We start from the raw sequence: 16,680 nt of genomic DNA on the forward strand, positions 1-16,680 counted from the left end.
ACAGTGGTCTCCTGCTTCTGTATGTCAGCCGGCCACGTCATCATTAAGGGGGAAGAAATGGTACAGGGGGGGGGGGTTGATAAAGGGTGATTAAATGGCACCGGGAAATTCTACTGTAATATTGCCTATCATGTTTTATATGTAATTACACTCAAGTGAGTACAGTATTGTCATTTAGAAAGATTTGAGCCCGTTTTATCCCCCAATAAGGGACATCTCTCAATAGCAGACACTTTTTTTATTCCCTGTTTAACCCACAAACATTATCACATTCCATATCAAAAGTTTAAATCCTGTCCCTTTTCCCATAAAAATAAATAAAATATTTGTTATCGCTGCATGTGTAACCGTTTGAACCATTAAAATAAAACATTTAACCCATACGGTTAATTCTGTAAACTTAAAAAAAAAAAAAAAAAAATTAAAAAAAAAAAAAAATATATATATATATATATACATACATATATACACATACATATACATATATATACATATACATATATATATATATACATACATATATATACATACATATATATACATACATATATATACATACACATACATATACATATATATATACATATACATATATATATACATATACATATATATATACATATACATATATATATACATATACATATATATATACATATACATATATATATACATATACATATATATATACATATACATATATATATACATATACATATATATATACATATACATATATATATACATATACATATATATATACATATACATATATATATACATATACATATATATATACATATACATATATATATACATATACATATATATATACATATACATATATATATACATATACATATATATATACATATACATATATATATACATATACATATATATATACATATACATATATACATATATACATATACATATACATATACATATATACATATACATATACATATACATATACATATACATATATATATACATATACATATACATATACATATACATATATATATACATATACATATACATATACATATACATATACATATACATATACATATACATATACATATACATATACATATATATATACATATACATATATATATACATATACATATATATATACATATATATATACATATACATATATATATACATATACATATACATATACATATATATATACATATACATATATATATACATATACATATATATACATATATATATACATATACATATACATATACATATATATATACATATATATATACATATATATATACATATACATATATATACATATACATATATATATATATACATATATATATACATATACATATATATATACATATACATATATATATATATATACATATACATATATATATATATATATACATATACACATATATACACATACATATACACATACACATATACACATACATATACATACACATATACACATATATACATATACACATATACACATATACATACACATATACACATATACACATATACATATACACATATACACATATACATATACACATATACATATACACATATACATATATACATATACACTTTTCTTTTTTTTTTTTACATCATACCTCAGAAAAAAATGAAATAAAAAGTCTGATCACTACCAAAATGGTACCGATAAACTTTGCAATAAAGAAAAAAAAAAGCCCTCATACAGCAAAAAAGTTAAAGGGGTCAAAAGATGGCAATTTAAAAAAAAAATTCTAAAAGTTTAGAATTTTTTTAAATTAGTAAAACATGATGCAAACTATACAAATTTTGGGATTGTTTTAATAGTGCTGCCCTAAACTATCAAGATTACATGTTAATTTGGCGTGGTTTACTTTTTAAGTCATTCACTGTGGTCAAAGTAGCAAAATTGCTTTTCTATTTCACCTTACAAGCCCATAAGTAAATAAAAAATATTATTTATTTAGTTATGGCTATTAAAGGACGAGAAGGGAAAAAAAAAAACGTAAGGGCAACAACTAAAATTGGCCTGGTCTATAACGGGTTAAGCTAGTCCTGCCGCAGTGCCCACTGTACATAGACTCTGAACATGTCAGCTGCATAGAAGTTTTTGGGGGGCTAAATCTATTGAGGACCTATCCTCAGGATAAGGCAATATCAGATCAATGCTGTGCCAACTCCTGGCATCCTTGCAGATGTTTGCCCTTATAAAGAGACCGCTCTGTACACTGTAGTGGCTGTGCTGGGTTATTGAAGCTTAGCAGTAACCCAGCACAGCCAGTACAAAAGCTGTAATATGCATTTGTCTGGTTCTGTGTCAAACAGCTGATTTATGGGAGTACCAGGAGTTGGCACCTCACTGATCTGATCTCAGTGGCATATCATCAGCATCAATAAATGTAGACTAGAAAAAAAACCTTTGATAGCCCTGATAGGCTGTCGCCATACTGCTTTCCCCAAGTGGAAAAATGCAGGTAAGTGGTAGTTTAGCTGCTGATACCGGTAACAACTCCACCAGCTGTTGCAAAACTACAACTCCCAGAATGCTTGGACAGCCCTAGGCGCCCTGGTTAGAAAACACTGTACTATAGTGATAGCAGGCCTACTGGGCTACAATAACAGGTCTCATACCAAGATAGAATCCTTAATGGTCTAATTTCAGCGGAGGCCATATTAGGGACCGGAGGCTAAAAGAAACTGGTCCTACTTTCCTTTAGGAGAGGGTCATCTCTTCTTGAGGCTTAAAGGGGTTATCCACCATAAGGTGATTTTTGTACGTACCTGGCAGACAGTAATGGACATGCTTAGGAAGGATCTGCACTTGTCTTGGGGCTAAATGGCTATATCATGAGATTACCATAACACTGTGGCTAGCTTTTTGTGAACTTGTATTTCCTGTTTGACTTGTTTTTTTGACTACAAATCCCACAATTCCATTTTCCCTTACGTCCTAACCAGTAGCACAGATGGGGTATTCCACCCCCCGCGAACTGGTAGGACAGATGGAAGTTTTATTGAACCTAATTAAACAATCAGTAAGACACACCCACAACCCCCTGTATAAGTAAGAGGGTCATCCTCTGCCTCATTGTGTTTTTTTCTGTCCTCCCGGACAGTGGGACAGATGGTGACCCCCTTACTCCTGTTGGAGGGGGGGGGGGGTTTCTTACTTGCAGTTCTGGGCTTAGTTTGCGCCCATCTGCTTCTATCCTCAGAGCCGCGACTCCAATCGCGGCCCCGGCCGGAAGTGCGTCAGCGGCGTCTGACGTCACTTCCTGTTTCTCTCTTTCGCTCCCGGCTCGTTTTTTTGCGCCGTTTTTGCCAATAATGCGGCGAAACCGAGCGAGGAGCCTCCTCTATAACCCTCTAACAGATAGGGTTCCTTTTCCTCCTGTTTTTTGTAAGACAGGATTTCTCTTTTCTGCAACTCCGCCTTGTGGGCGGAGTCTTGTTTTGGCGCCAGTCAGGAGGATATTTAATCTCCCCCTAGGCTGCCATTCAGCCTCCTAGAGCGCAGAGCTGTTGGTACTTCCACAGTCCTGTCTTTTTGAGTCTAGTAGTGCATCCTTGCGGATACTACTGTTTCCTTATCTCTCTATCTTACCTGGTCTCTTGCTGAGAACTTTGGGTATTTTTATTATATTTTAGCTAGCCGGAATTTTTTCTTGCCGCTACATTATCTAATCCTCCTCTCATATTTACCTAGATATGTCGACCGAGGGCTCAGGGGATCGTGAAGGCTTGGCAAAAAGATCCGCCAAGCGCAAGCACCTCTCTTGCCATGACTGCAATACTCCCCTGGAGGATAATTATGAATTTTCCAGGTGCCCTCCTTGTAGGGCTAAGTCTCTACCTTCCCATCAGACTGAACCTACAGTCCAGGATATGTATGTGTGGGTCTCCTCTAACATGTCGGCTATGCAAGCCTCTATTGAGGAGCTGAAACACGTTGTCTCTCAGAAACGCGCCAGACCTTCTTCACCTCCTAGAATGGAGATGTCTGTGGATCAGGAGAGAGAAGATTCCAAGTCCTCCTCTTCGGATGAGGAGGTCACTGCATCTTATTTTTTTCCGCTGGAAAAGACCCAGCGTCTTCTGAGATCCATCCGGTCGGGGGACCAGGATGTTGATCCCGGGGAAGCCTCTACCTCCGCCTCTAAGGGACCTAGGGTCTTTAAAGCGGATGATACCCTTCTGTCCGTGCTTAGAACGGAATGGAAAAAAACAGAAAAGGGTCCGGTCTTAACTAAAAGATTTAAGACCATGTTTCCTATACAGGAATCTCAGCTTTCTTCCTGGGGCCCTGTCCCTAAGGTTGACATGGCAGTTGCCAAACTGTCCAAGAGGACAGTGGTCCCTGCCGAGGATGGGTCTTCCTTGCAGGATCCAATGGATCGGAAGGCTGACTGTGCCATGAGGCGCTCCTACTCCACTGCTTCTGCGTCTGCATCAGTGGCGATAGCTTGCTCTGAGGTAGCAAACTTTTTGAAGACCCGTCTTTCTAACATCCAGTCGGATTTGGACCAGGGGGTTCCTAGAGATGAAATTCTTTCATCCTTCAAGACGTCCAATCTGGCCGTTGATTTTTTGTGCGATGCTTCCACCCAGCATCTTAAATTGGCCTCCAAGTCTATGGCCCTGGCTTCCGCTGGACGACGTCCTCTATGGTTAAAACCTTGGAAGGTTGACAACTCTTCCAAGAACACCTTATGTGCTATGCCTTACGAACCCGGCATTCTTTTCGGAGCTGAGCTGGACCGCATTATGGAGGGACTTTCTGACAAGAAAGGCAAGTCCCTTCCTTATTCCTCCTTTCGTGGTCGAGGCCGGCGTTCTGGGGGCGGATCAGCCCCCCAGCCTAAGCCTCAGAGAGAATGGGGTAATCAACGCCGGGGCGGAAAACGCTCCCGTGGCTCCAAAGACAACAGAAAGCTCTGACTGCGGGCTTCTACGAAGCTCTGGGTTCCTTGCCGAGGTGACCTTTCCAGTTTCCCATCCTGCCCCCAGATTCCAGTTGGTGGTCGTCTTCACCACATTTCAAGCGCCTGGTCCCTCCACATTCAGGATCCTTGGGTCCTGAGATTAATCTCGGATGGTTATTCGATAGACCTCGAATCAATTCCCCCATCCAATTATGTGGAGAAAAGAGTTTTTTCACCAATCAAACAGGGGGCGCTAGAAACCTACATTCTGGAATACATCCAGAAGAATGCCTTAGAGGAAGTTCCTCTTTCAGAGCGGGGGTCAGGAATTTATTCTCCAGTCTTCCTAGTTCCCAAGGTAACAGGAGACTGGCGGATGATTATAGATCTGAGATATCTCAATCAGTATGTGAAGCACAAACGCTTTCGTATGGAAACTATTCAATCTGTGGTCAACCTCATCTCGCCAGGGGATTACCTGGCTACTCTGGATCTAAAGGATGCTTACCTTCATATTCCTATTCATCCGGTATCCAGAAAGTATCTAAGGATCACAGTTCAGGTAGGGGGAGTTCTAAAACACCTCCAGTTTGTAGCCCTCCCGTTTGGAATTTCTTCGGCCCCACACACATTTACCAAAGTGGTGGTAGCGGTAGTCGCTGCTCTAAGGCTCCAGGGGCTCAGCATCGTTCCCTACCTAGACGATTGGCTCCTCAGAGCTCCTTCTTCTGCGATCCTGTCCCAACATCTGCAACTAGCAGTATCCTTCCTTCACCAGTTAGGGTGGATAGTCAATTGGGCCAAATCCAATTTCCTCCCAACTACCTCAGTGAGGTTTCTCGGCTTCATAGTCGACTCAATCTCCATGACACTCTACCTCTCTCCCGAGAGGAAATCTCGGGTGCAGGAATCGGCCCTTTTTCTCTCTGTACCCCGGAGAGTTTCCATTCGCACTCTCATGCGGATGTTGGGACTTATGTCCGCTACCGTGGATGCGGTTCCTTGGGCTCTTTGGCATCTACGCCCTCTTCAATCAGAGGTGCTCGCCACTTGGAATCTCAGGCCCTCGGGCCTAAACAAGTGCCACTCCCTGTCTTATCGAGTCAGGTCCTCTCTCAGATGGTGGTCTCACCTCGAGGACGGCAAGTCAATGATCCAACCCCCTTGGATCATACTTACTACCGACGCGTCCCTTGTAGGTTGGGGAGCGCATCTCTTGGATCTGTTAGTGCGGGGATCTTGGTCTCCTCAGGAGAGAGGGTTAACCTCCAATCTCCTCGAGATTCGAGCCATCAGATTAGCACTCCTCCACTTTGCTTCTCTTCTTCAAGGGAAAGCAGTAAAGATCCAATCCGACAGCATGACGGCTGTATTGTACATCAACAAGCAGGGAGGCACTCGATCACAAAGCCTCCTCAGAGAGGTGGGTCTGATCTTGGATTGGGCAGAGAGGAACCTAACCCACCTGTCGGCAGTTCACATTCGGGGATCTCTCAATGTGATCGCCGACCGCCTGAGCAGAGGACTTTCAACTGGAGAATGGTCTCTCCATCCAGAGATGTTCAAACAAATAATACTCAGGTGGGGCATGCCAGAAATAGATCTTATGGCAACAAGGTTCAACACCAAAGTGGTGAGATTTTGTTCCCTGTACAGGTAAGACAACCCAGTAGCAATCGATGCTCTCTCAATCCCATGGAGGTTCAGGCTGGCCTACATCTTCCCTCCAATTTCCTTGATCCCAAGGGTATTGATGAAAATCAGGCAGGACCAAGCCTCTGTCATAGCCATAATTCCATTTTGGCCCAAGAGAGCTTGGTTTACCCAACTCTTGCAAATGAGTCGGGGACAATTCTGGAGGCTTCCCCCAGAGCAAGCACTAGTGTCGGGGGACACTCACAGCTGCTCAAATCTTCAAATGTTCAACCTGACAGCCTGGAGGTTGACCAGTCCCTTCCACATCTAGAAGGGCTTTCTAGTGCGGTCTTGAATACCCTCTCGCATTCCAGAGCGGAGTCCACTAACAGAGCCTATAAAAGAATTTGGACAACTTTTCAGTCTTGGTGCTCCAAGAAACAACTACCTGGACAGAATCCAGCTGTTGCCACAATCCTCAACTTTCTCCAGGAGGGATTAGACAAGAATCTATCTCCTTCCACACTCAGAGTGCAGGTATCAGCCATCTCTGCCTTTCTCAATAAACCATTGTCTCAAGACCCACTAGTCAAAATATTCTTGAGGGGATCCTCAAGGTTAAAACCTACAATTATACAACCTGTCCCAGCATGGGACTTATCGATGGTGCTCAAGGGGTTAGCATCTCCCCCCTTTGAGCCCTTGGAGGAGGTGGACATGAAGTTTGTTACCATTAAAATAACTTTTTTACTGGCAATCACTTCAGCCAAAAGGATTGGGGAACTTCAAGCGCTCTCGGCACGTGAACCATATACTAAATTTTTGCCGGATCGAGTGTTACTCAGATTCATGCCATCCTTTATACCTAAGGTTCCATCATTCCAAAATATAAATCAAGTTATATCCCTGACAGTATTTTCTCCTCCTCCATCCTCCAATGAAGATAGTTCTCTTCATTGCCTAGATATCTCGAGATGTCTCCAGATCTATATAAGAAGATCTTTGGAGTTTCGGAAGGATGAAAATCTGCTAATTCTCTTTTCAGGACCCAAAAGAGGTCTTAAAGCTTCAAAGCCCTCCATCAGTAGATGGGTAAAAGATGCCATTCGTATTGCCATGGTATCCCAAGGTAAGGAGCCTCCTGAGTTTGTAAAAGCTCATTCCACCAGGTCTGTATCTACCTCCTTTGCGGAAAGGAGTCTTGTTCCCTTGGAACATATATGCAAAGCTGCTTCCTGGAGTTCACTCTCCACATTTATCACCCACTACAGACTTGACAGTAGATTGGCCGATTTTTCCTCATTTGGACGGACAGTATTATCTGCCGTCAGGCATGAGAGCCCTCCCTCATAGGGTTTCTGCTTGCCATTTCCCCATCTGTGCTACTGGTTAGGACGTAAGGGAATCGTTCATTTCTAACGATAATTTGTTTTCCCTTAGTCCTAACAGTAGCACAACTTTCCCTCCCTAGTTAAGTTATTTTCTTCTATTATTTACCTTTAGTTCTTCTTGTTACTACACAATGAGGCAGAGGATGACCCTCTTACTTATACAGGGGGTTGTGGGTGTGTCTTACTGATTGTTTAATTAGGTTCAATAAAACTTCCATCTGTCCTACCAGTTCGCGGGGGGTGGAATACCCCATCTGTGCTACTGTTAGGACTAAGGGAAAACAAATTATCATTAGAAATTAACGATTCCTCCCTCCCACACATCAGTCACCTCACCCATTGAAACAAAAGACCTGTGGTTTTCAATCAGGGTGCCCCAAGCTGTTGCATTAGTTGCAGATTGATCCCTCATCCCCCTTTGAAGCAGACAGGCTCCCTGTTATCAGCTGACTTAGTGAGTCAGGTCTTGGCTGCATTGCAACCTGGGAAAAATCTGCGACAACAGTAATTTTTGTATGCTGTTAAATAGTGGGGTGAAAATCACAGAATTGTGAGAAAACAGTCACACACAGGTACAGACACTATATTATGAATTACACTAACTTCACAGCCCCTATAGCATAGTCAAATAAAAAATAAAAATCCTGGAATACCCCTTTAATGGTAATGCACCTATTTTGGGGCCAGAGCCAGTTAGTGTAAGATAGGAAACCGTGTAGTTAGCTAGACCAGGGTGCTATAGGAATTTAGAGGTAGGTTCCTAAGCAGGGTTGTCCTTTTTAGGATCATCACTCCATGTGGGTACAGGAATAGTGTAGAGCCCTATGTAGGGATGACCTGGCCAGACCCTGCTTTTTGCCACATCCGCAGTCATTGGAGAGGAATACAAATATAGGTCATAAGAAGTGTTTTTTTTTCTGGAGAGTAACAACATTACAGGTTATGGATACTAAAGTTATAGGGACAGAACGTTGATCCAGATATTTATTCTGACTGCCATCTTTGGAGTCAGGAAGGAATTTTTTCTCTTTAATGGTTGCCTTCCTCTGGATCAACACAGTAGGGATATATGATAAACTTAATGGCCTTTTTTTTTTTTTTTTTTTTTTTAAACCACCTTAAACTATTGTTCCTTACAAAATAACTATTATAATGTCTATGTACAAAAGAATCTTTTAGCTCCCCCTATTGGTAAGACAGAAATATAGCAAATAATTCTCTGGTTTGGTTCTAGAACAAAGCATGCATTCAGAATCTACTAATAGCTTATTGGAATTAGGGCCTGGATGGAGCTTATAGTGGAGGCCTGCGGGACACGTGAGTAACCGGAGGTAGAATGAGGCACATTAAAGGCTATCAGACTGCTGCTGAAGCAGTTAGTGCTGCCGGATAGCCGTTCTGGCCCTGACACACAGAAGCATTGTATGCTGATGCTGCCTTCAACATAGGATGGGCTCTGAGAGGTTAGCGTATGGTGGGGGACCACTGTAATTGTTCCCCACAGGCACTTTCCTAAAGGTGGGTTGGGGTTGCATCTTTTGAGGGCTGTATGCATCAGAATTGTGACTTTTTGAAAAAGGCACACATAGTAAATTCATGACTACTGCACAAATCAATCCATAATATTGATTATTGTACAACCTTACTAATTTCTCTTTTTGGCACAGTTCCCCCCCCCCCCCCCCCCCCGCATCAAATGTGTGCACTTTTTGAAATAGACAAAACCCCTACAAACAATGATAAATCCCCCCCCCCCCTCCCCCTCTTGTTAGAAGTGGGTAAATGTAGTGTCACTCTTTCCTATTCAACACTTATTGCTGTGTAAAACTGCAGCAGATTCTATATAATTTCTGCTCTATTTACCATGGAGCAGAAAGGTGCAAGTCCCTAGGAGGAATGAAGCAGCACATTTTTCCTTGCTTTATCTTGTAGTGTGAACATACCCTAAATGATGAGTCAGGAGAGTTGGCTGGTACTTTTATGCTGCTGTAGAATGGCAGGAGTCCAACTCTTTATGATATAAAGCTGTAAGATGCAACTAAGAGACCAGTCTACATTTACACTGCCTCTTTTTTTAATATGTTTTTTCTTTTAAAGGCGTCACCTTGGGTGAAAATTACCCGAACCGCATTATAGTGGATTTGGAAGACAGACGTGAACAGTCCCTGAAGGATATAGTAGAAGTCCGTAAAACACACCCCGAGTACACAGATGAGGTGTCCGGCAGTGACATGATTCCCGTTCCCAATCATCTTCTTGCTCTCACTTTGGGGCAGCCTGAAGGAGAAGACGATGTCATTGAAAGTCGGACAGGACGATTCTTATTACCTGTCATCACAAGGAAGGAGTTCAAATATAAAACTTTACGGCCTGATTCAAAGGACAACCCCTACAACACTGTGCTGAAAGGCTATGTAAGTCGTAAGCGGGATGAAACCATTGCTTACATGAATGAAAGACACTTTACAGCCAGTACAATCCATGAAGGTGCCCAGCTGTATGAGAGGAGGGAAAGGACTGCGAGGATCATGGAGGACATCCCACAACCCAGGGACCCAAAGAAAACTACTAGGAGGACTCCAAGGAGCGACCCCTTCTCTATAATCCCTCCAGCTTACTTTCACCTGGCTAACTAGGAGATACAATGCTATATGGCTTATCACTTCATTACTTATCTGTTACATATCAGGTTTTATTTATTCTTTAGCACTATACTACCTCTGTCCTACCAGCCAGCATTTATACTGTATTAATAATTATTGGATTGTTTTTAATCCATCTTCAGTGCTGCACTTTTCCATTATCCAGTTTTTTGGTTCACATCCGACCCGTTAAGGGTCTTATCTGTTTTTTTGTTGTTGTTTTTAGCAGATCGGACACTAAAATGGGTTGGATGCAAACTGCTACTACTGGGTCCCAACAGACCCCATTCACTTGGATGAGGCCAATAGGTGACCCGGTAATTTTACAGGAGTTTAGCAGAGGAAAAAAAAAGTGCAAGATTCCGACTGCAATGTGAGCCTTAATGGAATCTATTTTACCTTTGTATTTCTCTTAATAAATAGTGGATGTTTTTATTTGAAGCCATTCTCAGATTTGGATGCTTTTTTTCCCCTCTACTATGGTGTAGATGCCTCTGGGGTCCATGCACTGGCACAGGTAAGCTGAAATGTATTTTATATATTTACATTTTTATACCTGTTATGTGTAAGGACTTGTTCATATAGTGCAGTGCTGGGGCACGTTTTGCTGCTTCATGACATTGCTCCCTAACCAGGGATTAAACAGCAGTACAAACAAAGACTTTATATTTTCAGATTTATTTATTTTTTCCCTCAAACCTGCACTCCATAAACAAACCCTTAGGAATAAATTGATATCCAGTAAGCATTACCCAGCTGGTACTCTCTAGTTATTTATTGCTCTTAACGCCCATTAGGTACCATTTATAAGCAGTTAGTGGCGTTTTCCCTGTTGCTCTATCATTCCTCCATACTTTACACTGCAGCTCTGCTTCTTTCTAAAAGTACAAGGTAATTATAGATCACTAAAAAGAATAACAATGGTCATTTACACCCAGGGCATCAGCTTATGACAAATTTTGAAGGTGCTTTTATACAAGGCTAAAGCATCAAGAAAGCAGATTATGAACGGTGACCAGAGAATAGCACAACAAAAAACTAAATTCTCCCTTACTTGAGGCAGTCCTTGCTGACTTACTGATATACCATCCCCTCAAATGGAAACATCTAGAACATGTACAGCACTCACTACATGGAACCTGCTGTGTTATCAATGAAATTCCCATCACCTCATTTTGGTTTTACTGCCCTCCTCTGGTCTGTTTGCAGTTGCTGGAGGTATTCAAGAAACACTGCGATTGGGTAAATTCCCCTCTTTGGCTGCTTTCAGCATGGGAATACCCCTTTTAAAAGTTATATCAAGAGCACTAAACCTGTGCCATATCATATAGTGTCGCATTATTTACATGAAAAGCCTTAAATGCTATAAGAACACGATGATATCAAGTATGTGTGTATATGTGTGTATATATATATATATATATATATATATATATATATATATATATATACACACACACACACAGTGACCCCCCGACTTATGATCATTTCAACATATGATGGCCTCTCAGAGCCATTCGTATGTTGAAGGCAGCATCGACATATGATGCTGCTGTGTGTTGGGGCCATCGTACAAACAGCTATCTGACAGCGCTGACAACTTCAGCAACTGACAGTTGTTTAATGTGCCCCGTGTGCCCCGTTCTGCCTCCTGTTACTCACATGCTGTCCTGCTAACTCACGCAGGCTTCCACTGTGAGCTCTGTGTAAGCCCCGCCCCCCCAGTGCAGCTATAGCCAATAGCCTGCAGCATCTTGCTGCAGGCATCCAATGAGCTGCTGGCTGCCCTCCCCTTCCTTTCCTATAGAGCTGTAGTCGGCAGGATCGTAATGGAGGACATTCTGTCCCCCCTGAAGGTATTTAAAGAACTGTACAGTACTGTATGCAATGTCACACATCACATACAATACATATACACACTATACACCACATACATCAATGTTTTCCTATCAGTGTGCCTCCAGCTGTTGCAAAACTAACTCTCAGCATGCCCAGACAGTCAATGGCTGTACATGCATGCTGGGAGTTGTAGTTGTGCAACAGCTGGAGGCACCCTGGTTTGTTAAACACTCCCCATACAATGGTCATCCCAGAACCAATTAGCAATTTCCCATAGATATATGTATTCAACATACAATGGTTCCGAGGCCCCAGAACCAATTACCATTTTTACATAGACATATGTACTCGACATATGATGGTTTCAACATATGATGGTTCTCCTGGAACCAATTAATATCATATGTTGAGGGACCACTGTATATATATATATATATATATATATATATATATATATATATATATATACACACACATTCATTTTTTTACACTTTTTGGGGGTGAAATAGGGAAAATGGGACAATTAATGTTTTTATTAGGGGAGGGGTTTTTCACTTTTTTTACTTTTTCTTACACTTTAATAGTCCCCCTAGGGGACTATTTATAGCAATCATTCGATTGCTAATACTGTTCAGTGCTATGCATAGGACATAGCACTCATCAGTGTTATTGGTCATCGTCTGCTCGATCTCAGACCAGAGCAGAAGACCCGTGGAAGGCAGCGGAGGCAGGTGAGGATGAGCCATTCTGGATGATGGGATTGCCACAGCAGCGCTGCAGGCGATCCGATCATCCATTTTAGTGACCGCACTGCCACAGATGCCATGACCTGTATTGATCACGGCATCTGAGGGGTGAATGGCAGACATCCACGCGATTGCGGATGTCGGCCATTACCGGCGGGTTCCTGGCTACTATGACCAGGCGGGACCTGCCGCGCATGACCCGAGCATCGCTCAGATGCTCGCGGTTATGTATAGGACATAAATGTACGTCGTGGTGCGTTAAGTACCAGCTCACCAGGACGTACATTTACGTCCTGCATCGTTAAGGGGTTACATTTGCATAGGGATCGACAGATGTGTTTTTTTTTTTTAGGGCCGATAATATGTGGAGGTTAGAGCCTATAACTTATACCGATATTCCGGTATAAGTTATCGGCTATTTATCCCCCCGCGACACAGCTGCAGATTGATTTAAAGCTTGAGCTTTAAATCAATGAACTGCAGCGGCTTTTGCGGGGGCCATAGACCGCCGCTGCCACCCGCTTCTCTCCCCCTGCCTGTCTGGGGGTCCTCCTGAGTCCTATCACCGCCCCCCTTGCACTTTAATTTTTTCCTCCTAACCTTTTAAAAACGGTAACCCCCTTCAATTTTGCACCTAAAAATCCATATGATGGCTTATTTTATGCGCCACCAATTCTACTTTGCAGGGACATCTACAACGAAATCTACAACGAAACGGGAAAAAAAATAATTGTGCAACGAAATTGAAGAAAAAAAATGCCATTTTGTAACTTTTGGGGGCTTCCGTTTCTACGCAGTACATTTTTCAGTAAAAATGACACCTTGTCTTTATTCTGTAGGTACATAAGGTTAAAATGATACCCTACTTATATAGGTTTGATTTGGTCGTACTTCTGGGAAAAATGTATACGTTTAAAATTGTCATCTTCTGACCCCTATAACTTTATTTTTCTGCGTATGGGGCGGTACGAGGGCTAATCTTTTGCGACGTGATCTGAAGTTTATATCGGTACCATTTTTGTATTGATTGGACTTTTTGATCGCTTTTTATTCATATAAAAAGTGACCAAAAATACACTATTTTGGACTTTGGAATTTTTTTGCGCGTACGCCATTGACCGTGCGGTTTAATTAATGATATATTTTTATAGTTCTGACATTTACGCACACGGCGATACCACATATGTTTATTTTTATTATGTTTATATATTTATATGGAATTTGGGAAGGGGGGGTGATTTAAACTTTTAATAAGGAAGGGGTTAATGTGTGTTAAACTTTTTTTTTTTTTTTTACACACTTTTGTATAGAACCATAGTGATCTGTGTTCTCTCCGCTTGAATGATAAAGCCTGACCCTGCCAGGCTGTATCATTCAGAGAGCCGGAGCCGCCGTGGAAGGAGAGGTAAGCCCTCAGGCTACCTTAGCAGTGGATCGCGCTGTAAGGGGGGGGGGCGCGATCCACCCCACTGGACCACCAGGGACTGAATACAGGCACCTTTAGACGCCGCTGTCAACTTTGACAGTGGCGATCTAAAGGGTTAATAGCCGCCTGCGACGATTGCCGCATGTCGGCTATTAACGCCGGCCCCCAGCTGCAGGAATCAGCTGGGGCCGGGTGGTATGACGCGGGCTCGAGTCAGGAGCCCGTGTCATACCCGGTTAAGGGCCATTGGATGTGTATACACATCCATGGTCCTTAAGAGGTTAAAGGGGTACTCACGTGGAACCCTGCTTGTCCCGTCCACACTTCCTGTATTTTTTTTCTCTGCATAGAGACTCACAGCAGGGAAGACAGCATTGTTTCACCCCAAAATTTACACATTACAAATATACATATGTTATTATATACATTATAATAAATGCTTTTGCATGTGACAGACACAGTTTAAAGCTCCAGTGTGCAGCTTGGTTCTTCTTTACTATAATACGGTATGTGACCACATGTGGGATCCATAATAACACTACCCACTGGAGCTACAATGCTCAGTCACCAAGTTTTGTTTCTTGTGTAAATTATGTTAATAAAAGCATACAAATTCTGCATATACCATATATAAGCAGGTGACTGAATTAATACAACTATTAATCTTATATAGTTCATATTATGTGAAAGGTAAGAGTGTGGTGTACACTGCATCTGTGGAGTTTTGTAGTCCTATCACCAGCAATACCGCTTGGAGATACAGATAGCTATATACTTCATATGGTAGATCAGAACAAGGATTGGTAAGAGAAATGTGACGATTTTGTACTCTAAGGGTGCGGTCAGGAAATTGTTGCCTTCTGTCATTTTACCCATCAAGCAGAATTTCCATGCCGAAATGAAGGAGGCAGCTATTTAATCTACTTTTCTGAATTCCGCTTGAAAACTTAGGGGGAGATTTATCAAAACCTGTGCAGAGGAAAAGTTGCCCAGTTGCCCATAGCAACCAATCAGATCGCTTCTTTCATTTTTAACAAGGTATCTGCAAAATGAAAGAAGCAATCTGATTGGTTGCTATGGGAAACTGGGCAACTTTTCCTCTGCACAGGTTTTGATAAATCTCCCCCTATGTCGGGCAGAATTTTTTTTTAACCATTGACTTCTATTGGATTCTGCTTGCGGATTCCACTTGAAGAATGAACATGTTTTTTCTTCAAGCGGAAAGGAATTCAGCGTCTGAATTCTGCTAGCGGAATTTCCGCAGTGTGAACAGGACAGCGGAAGAAACATTAAAGTCAATGGGCAGAGGGGGATGGGCATTAATTTGGAGCAGAGAATTCAAGAGGTATTACTCGAGTAAATTCTTCTTGAATTATTCAATGTGAACGCACCCTAAGGAGGAGATCAAAACCTGGTAACAGTAAAACATTTGTAAGTGAATGAAGACATGTAGTCCAGCAGTCCCTTAAAACGTAGATCCTTTATTACACTTTTCTTTAAAAATACAGAGCACACACCATGCACCTTCACCTGGTCAGCAAACAACTCCTATGGACGCGTTTCGAACGCATGCGTTCGAAACGCGTCCATAGGAGTGGTTTGCTGACCAGGTGAAGGTGCATGGTGTGTGCTCTGTATTTTTAAAGAAAAGTGTAATAAAGGATCTACGTTTTAAGGGACTGCTGGACTACATTTCTTCATTCACTTACAAGTATCAAGCCTGGCCGGGCTCAAGTCCTTGCAGACCGTGGAGGTGGTGAGCTGAGAGAACTTTATTTCTTATTCAGCAGTAAAAAAATTGCAGAGTTGCCCATAGCAACCAGATTTCTCCTTTTATTTCCGAAAAGGCCTCTGGGAAAATAAAAAAAAATAAAAAAAACACAATCTGATTGGTTGCTATGGGCAACTAAGCAACTTTTCCTCTGGACAGGTTTCGAAAAATCTCCCCCTAGATTCCCAAACAAATTCAGGCAACAAGAACATGTTTTGGAGATAATTCATATAACTGTGTCTGTTCTGCTACATATATAGAAAATGCAATAACAACCAAATAGT

The 16,680-nt window shown here is 41.5% G+C and overlaps 1 protein-coding gene across 1 annotated transcript in view; it reads left to right on the forward strand.

The window, feature by feature from the left end:
- The window catches only part of LOC130276599 (deoxyribodipyrimidine photo-lyase-like), a 31,180-nt gene extending 20,099 nt beyond the window's left edge, over positions 1 to 11,081 (forward strand). The window contains exon 8 of the mRNA XM_056526190.1: positions 10,070 to 11,081. Coding sequence (XP_056382165.1) covers positions 10,070 to 10,608 — 539 coding nt within the window. The 3' untranslated portion in view covers positions 10,609 to 11,081. The remainder of the gene's footprint in view (positions 1 to 10,069) is intronic.
- Positions 11,082 to 16,680: the final 5,599 nt, after the last annotated feature.

The sequence above is a fragment of the Hyla sarda genome, chromosome 6, assembly GCF_029499605.1.
Source record: "Hyla sarda isolate aHylSar1 chromosome 6, aHylSar1.hap1, whole genome shotgun sequence".
In the NCBI taxonomy this organism is placed as follows: Eukaryota; Metazoa; Chordata; class Amphibia; order Anura; family Hylidae; genus Hyla; species Hyla sarda.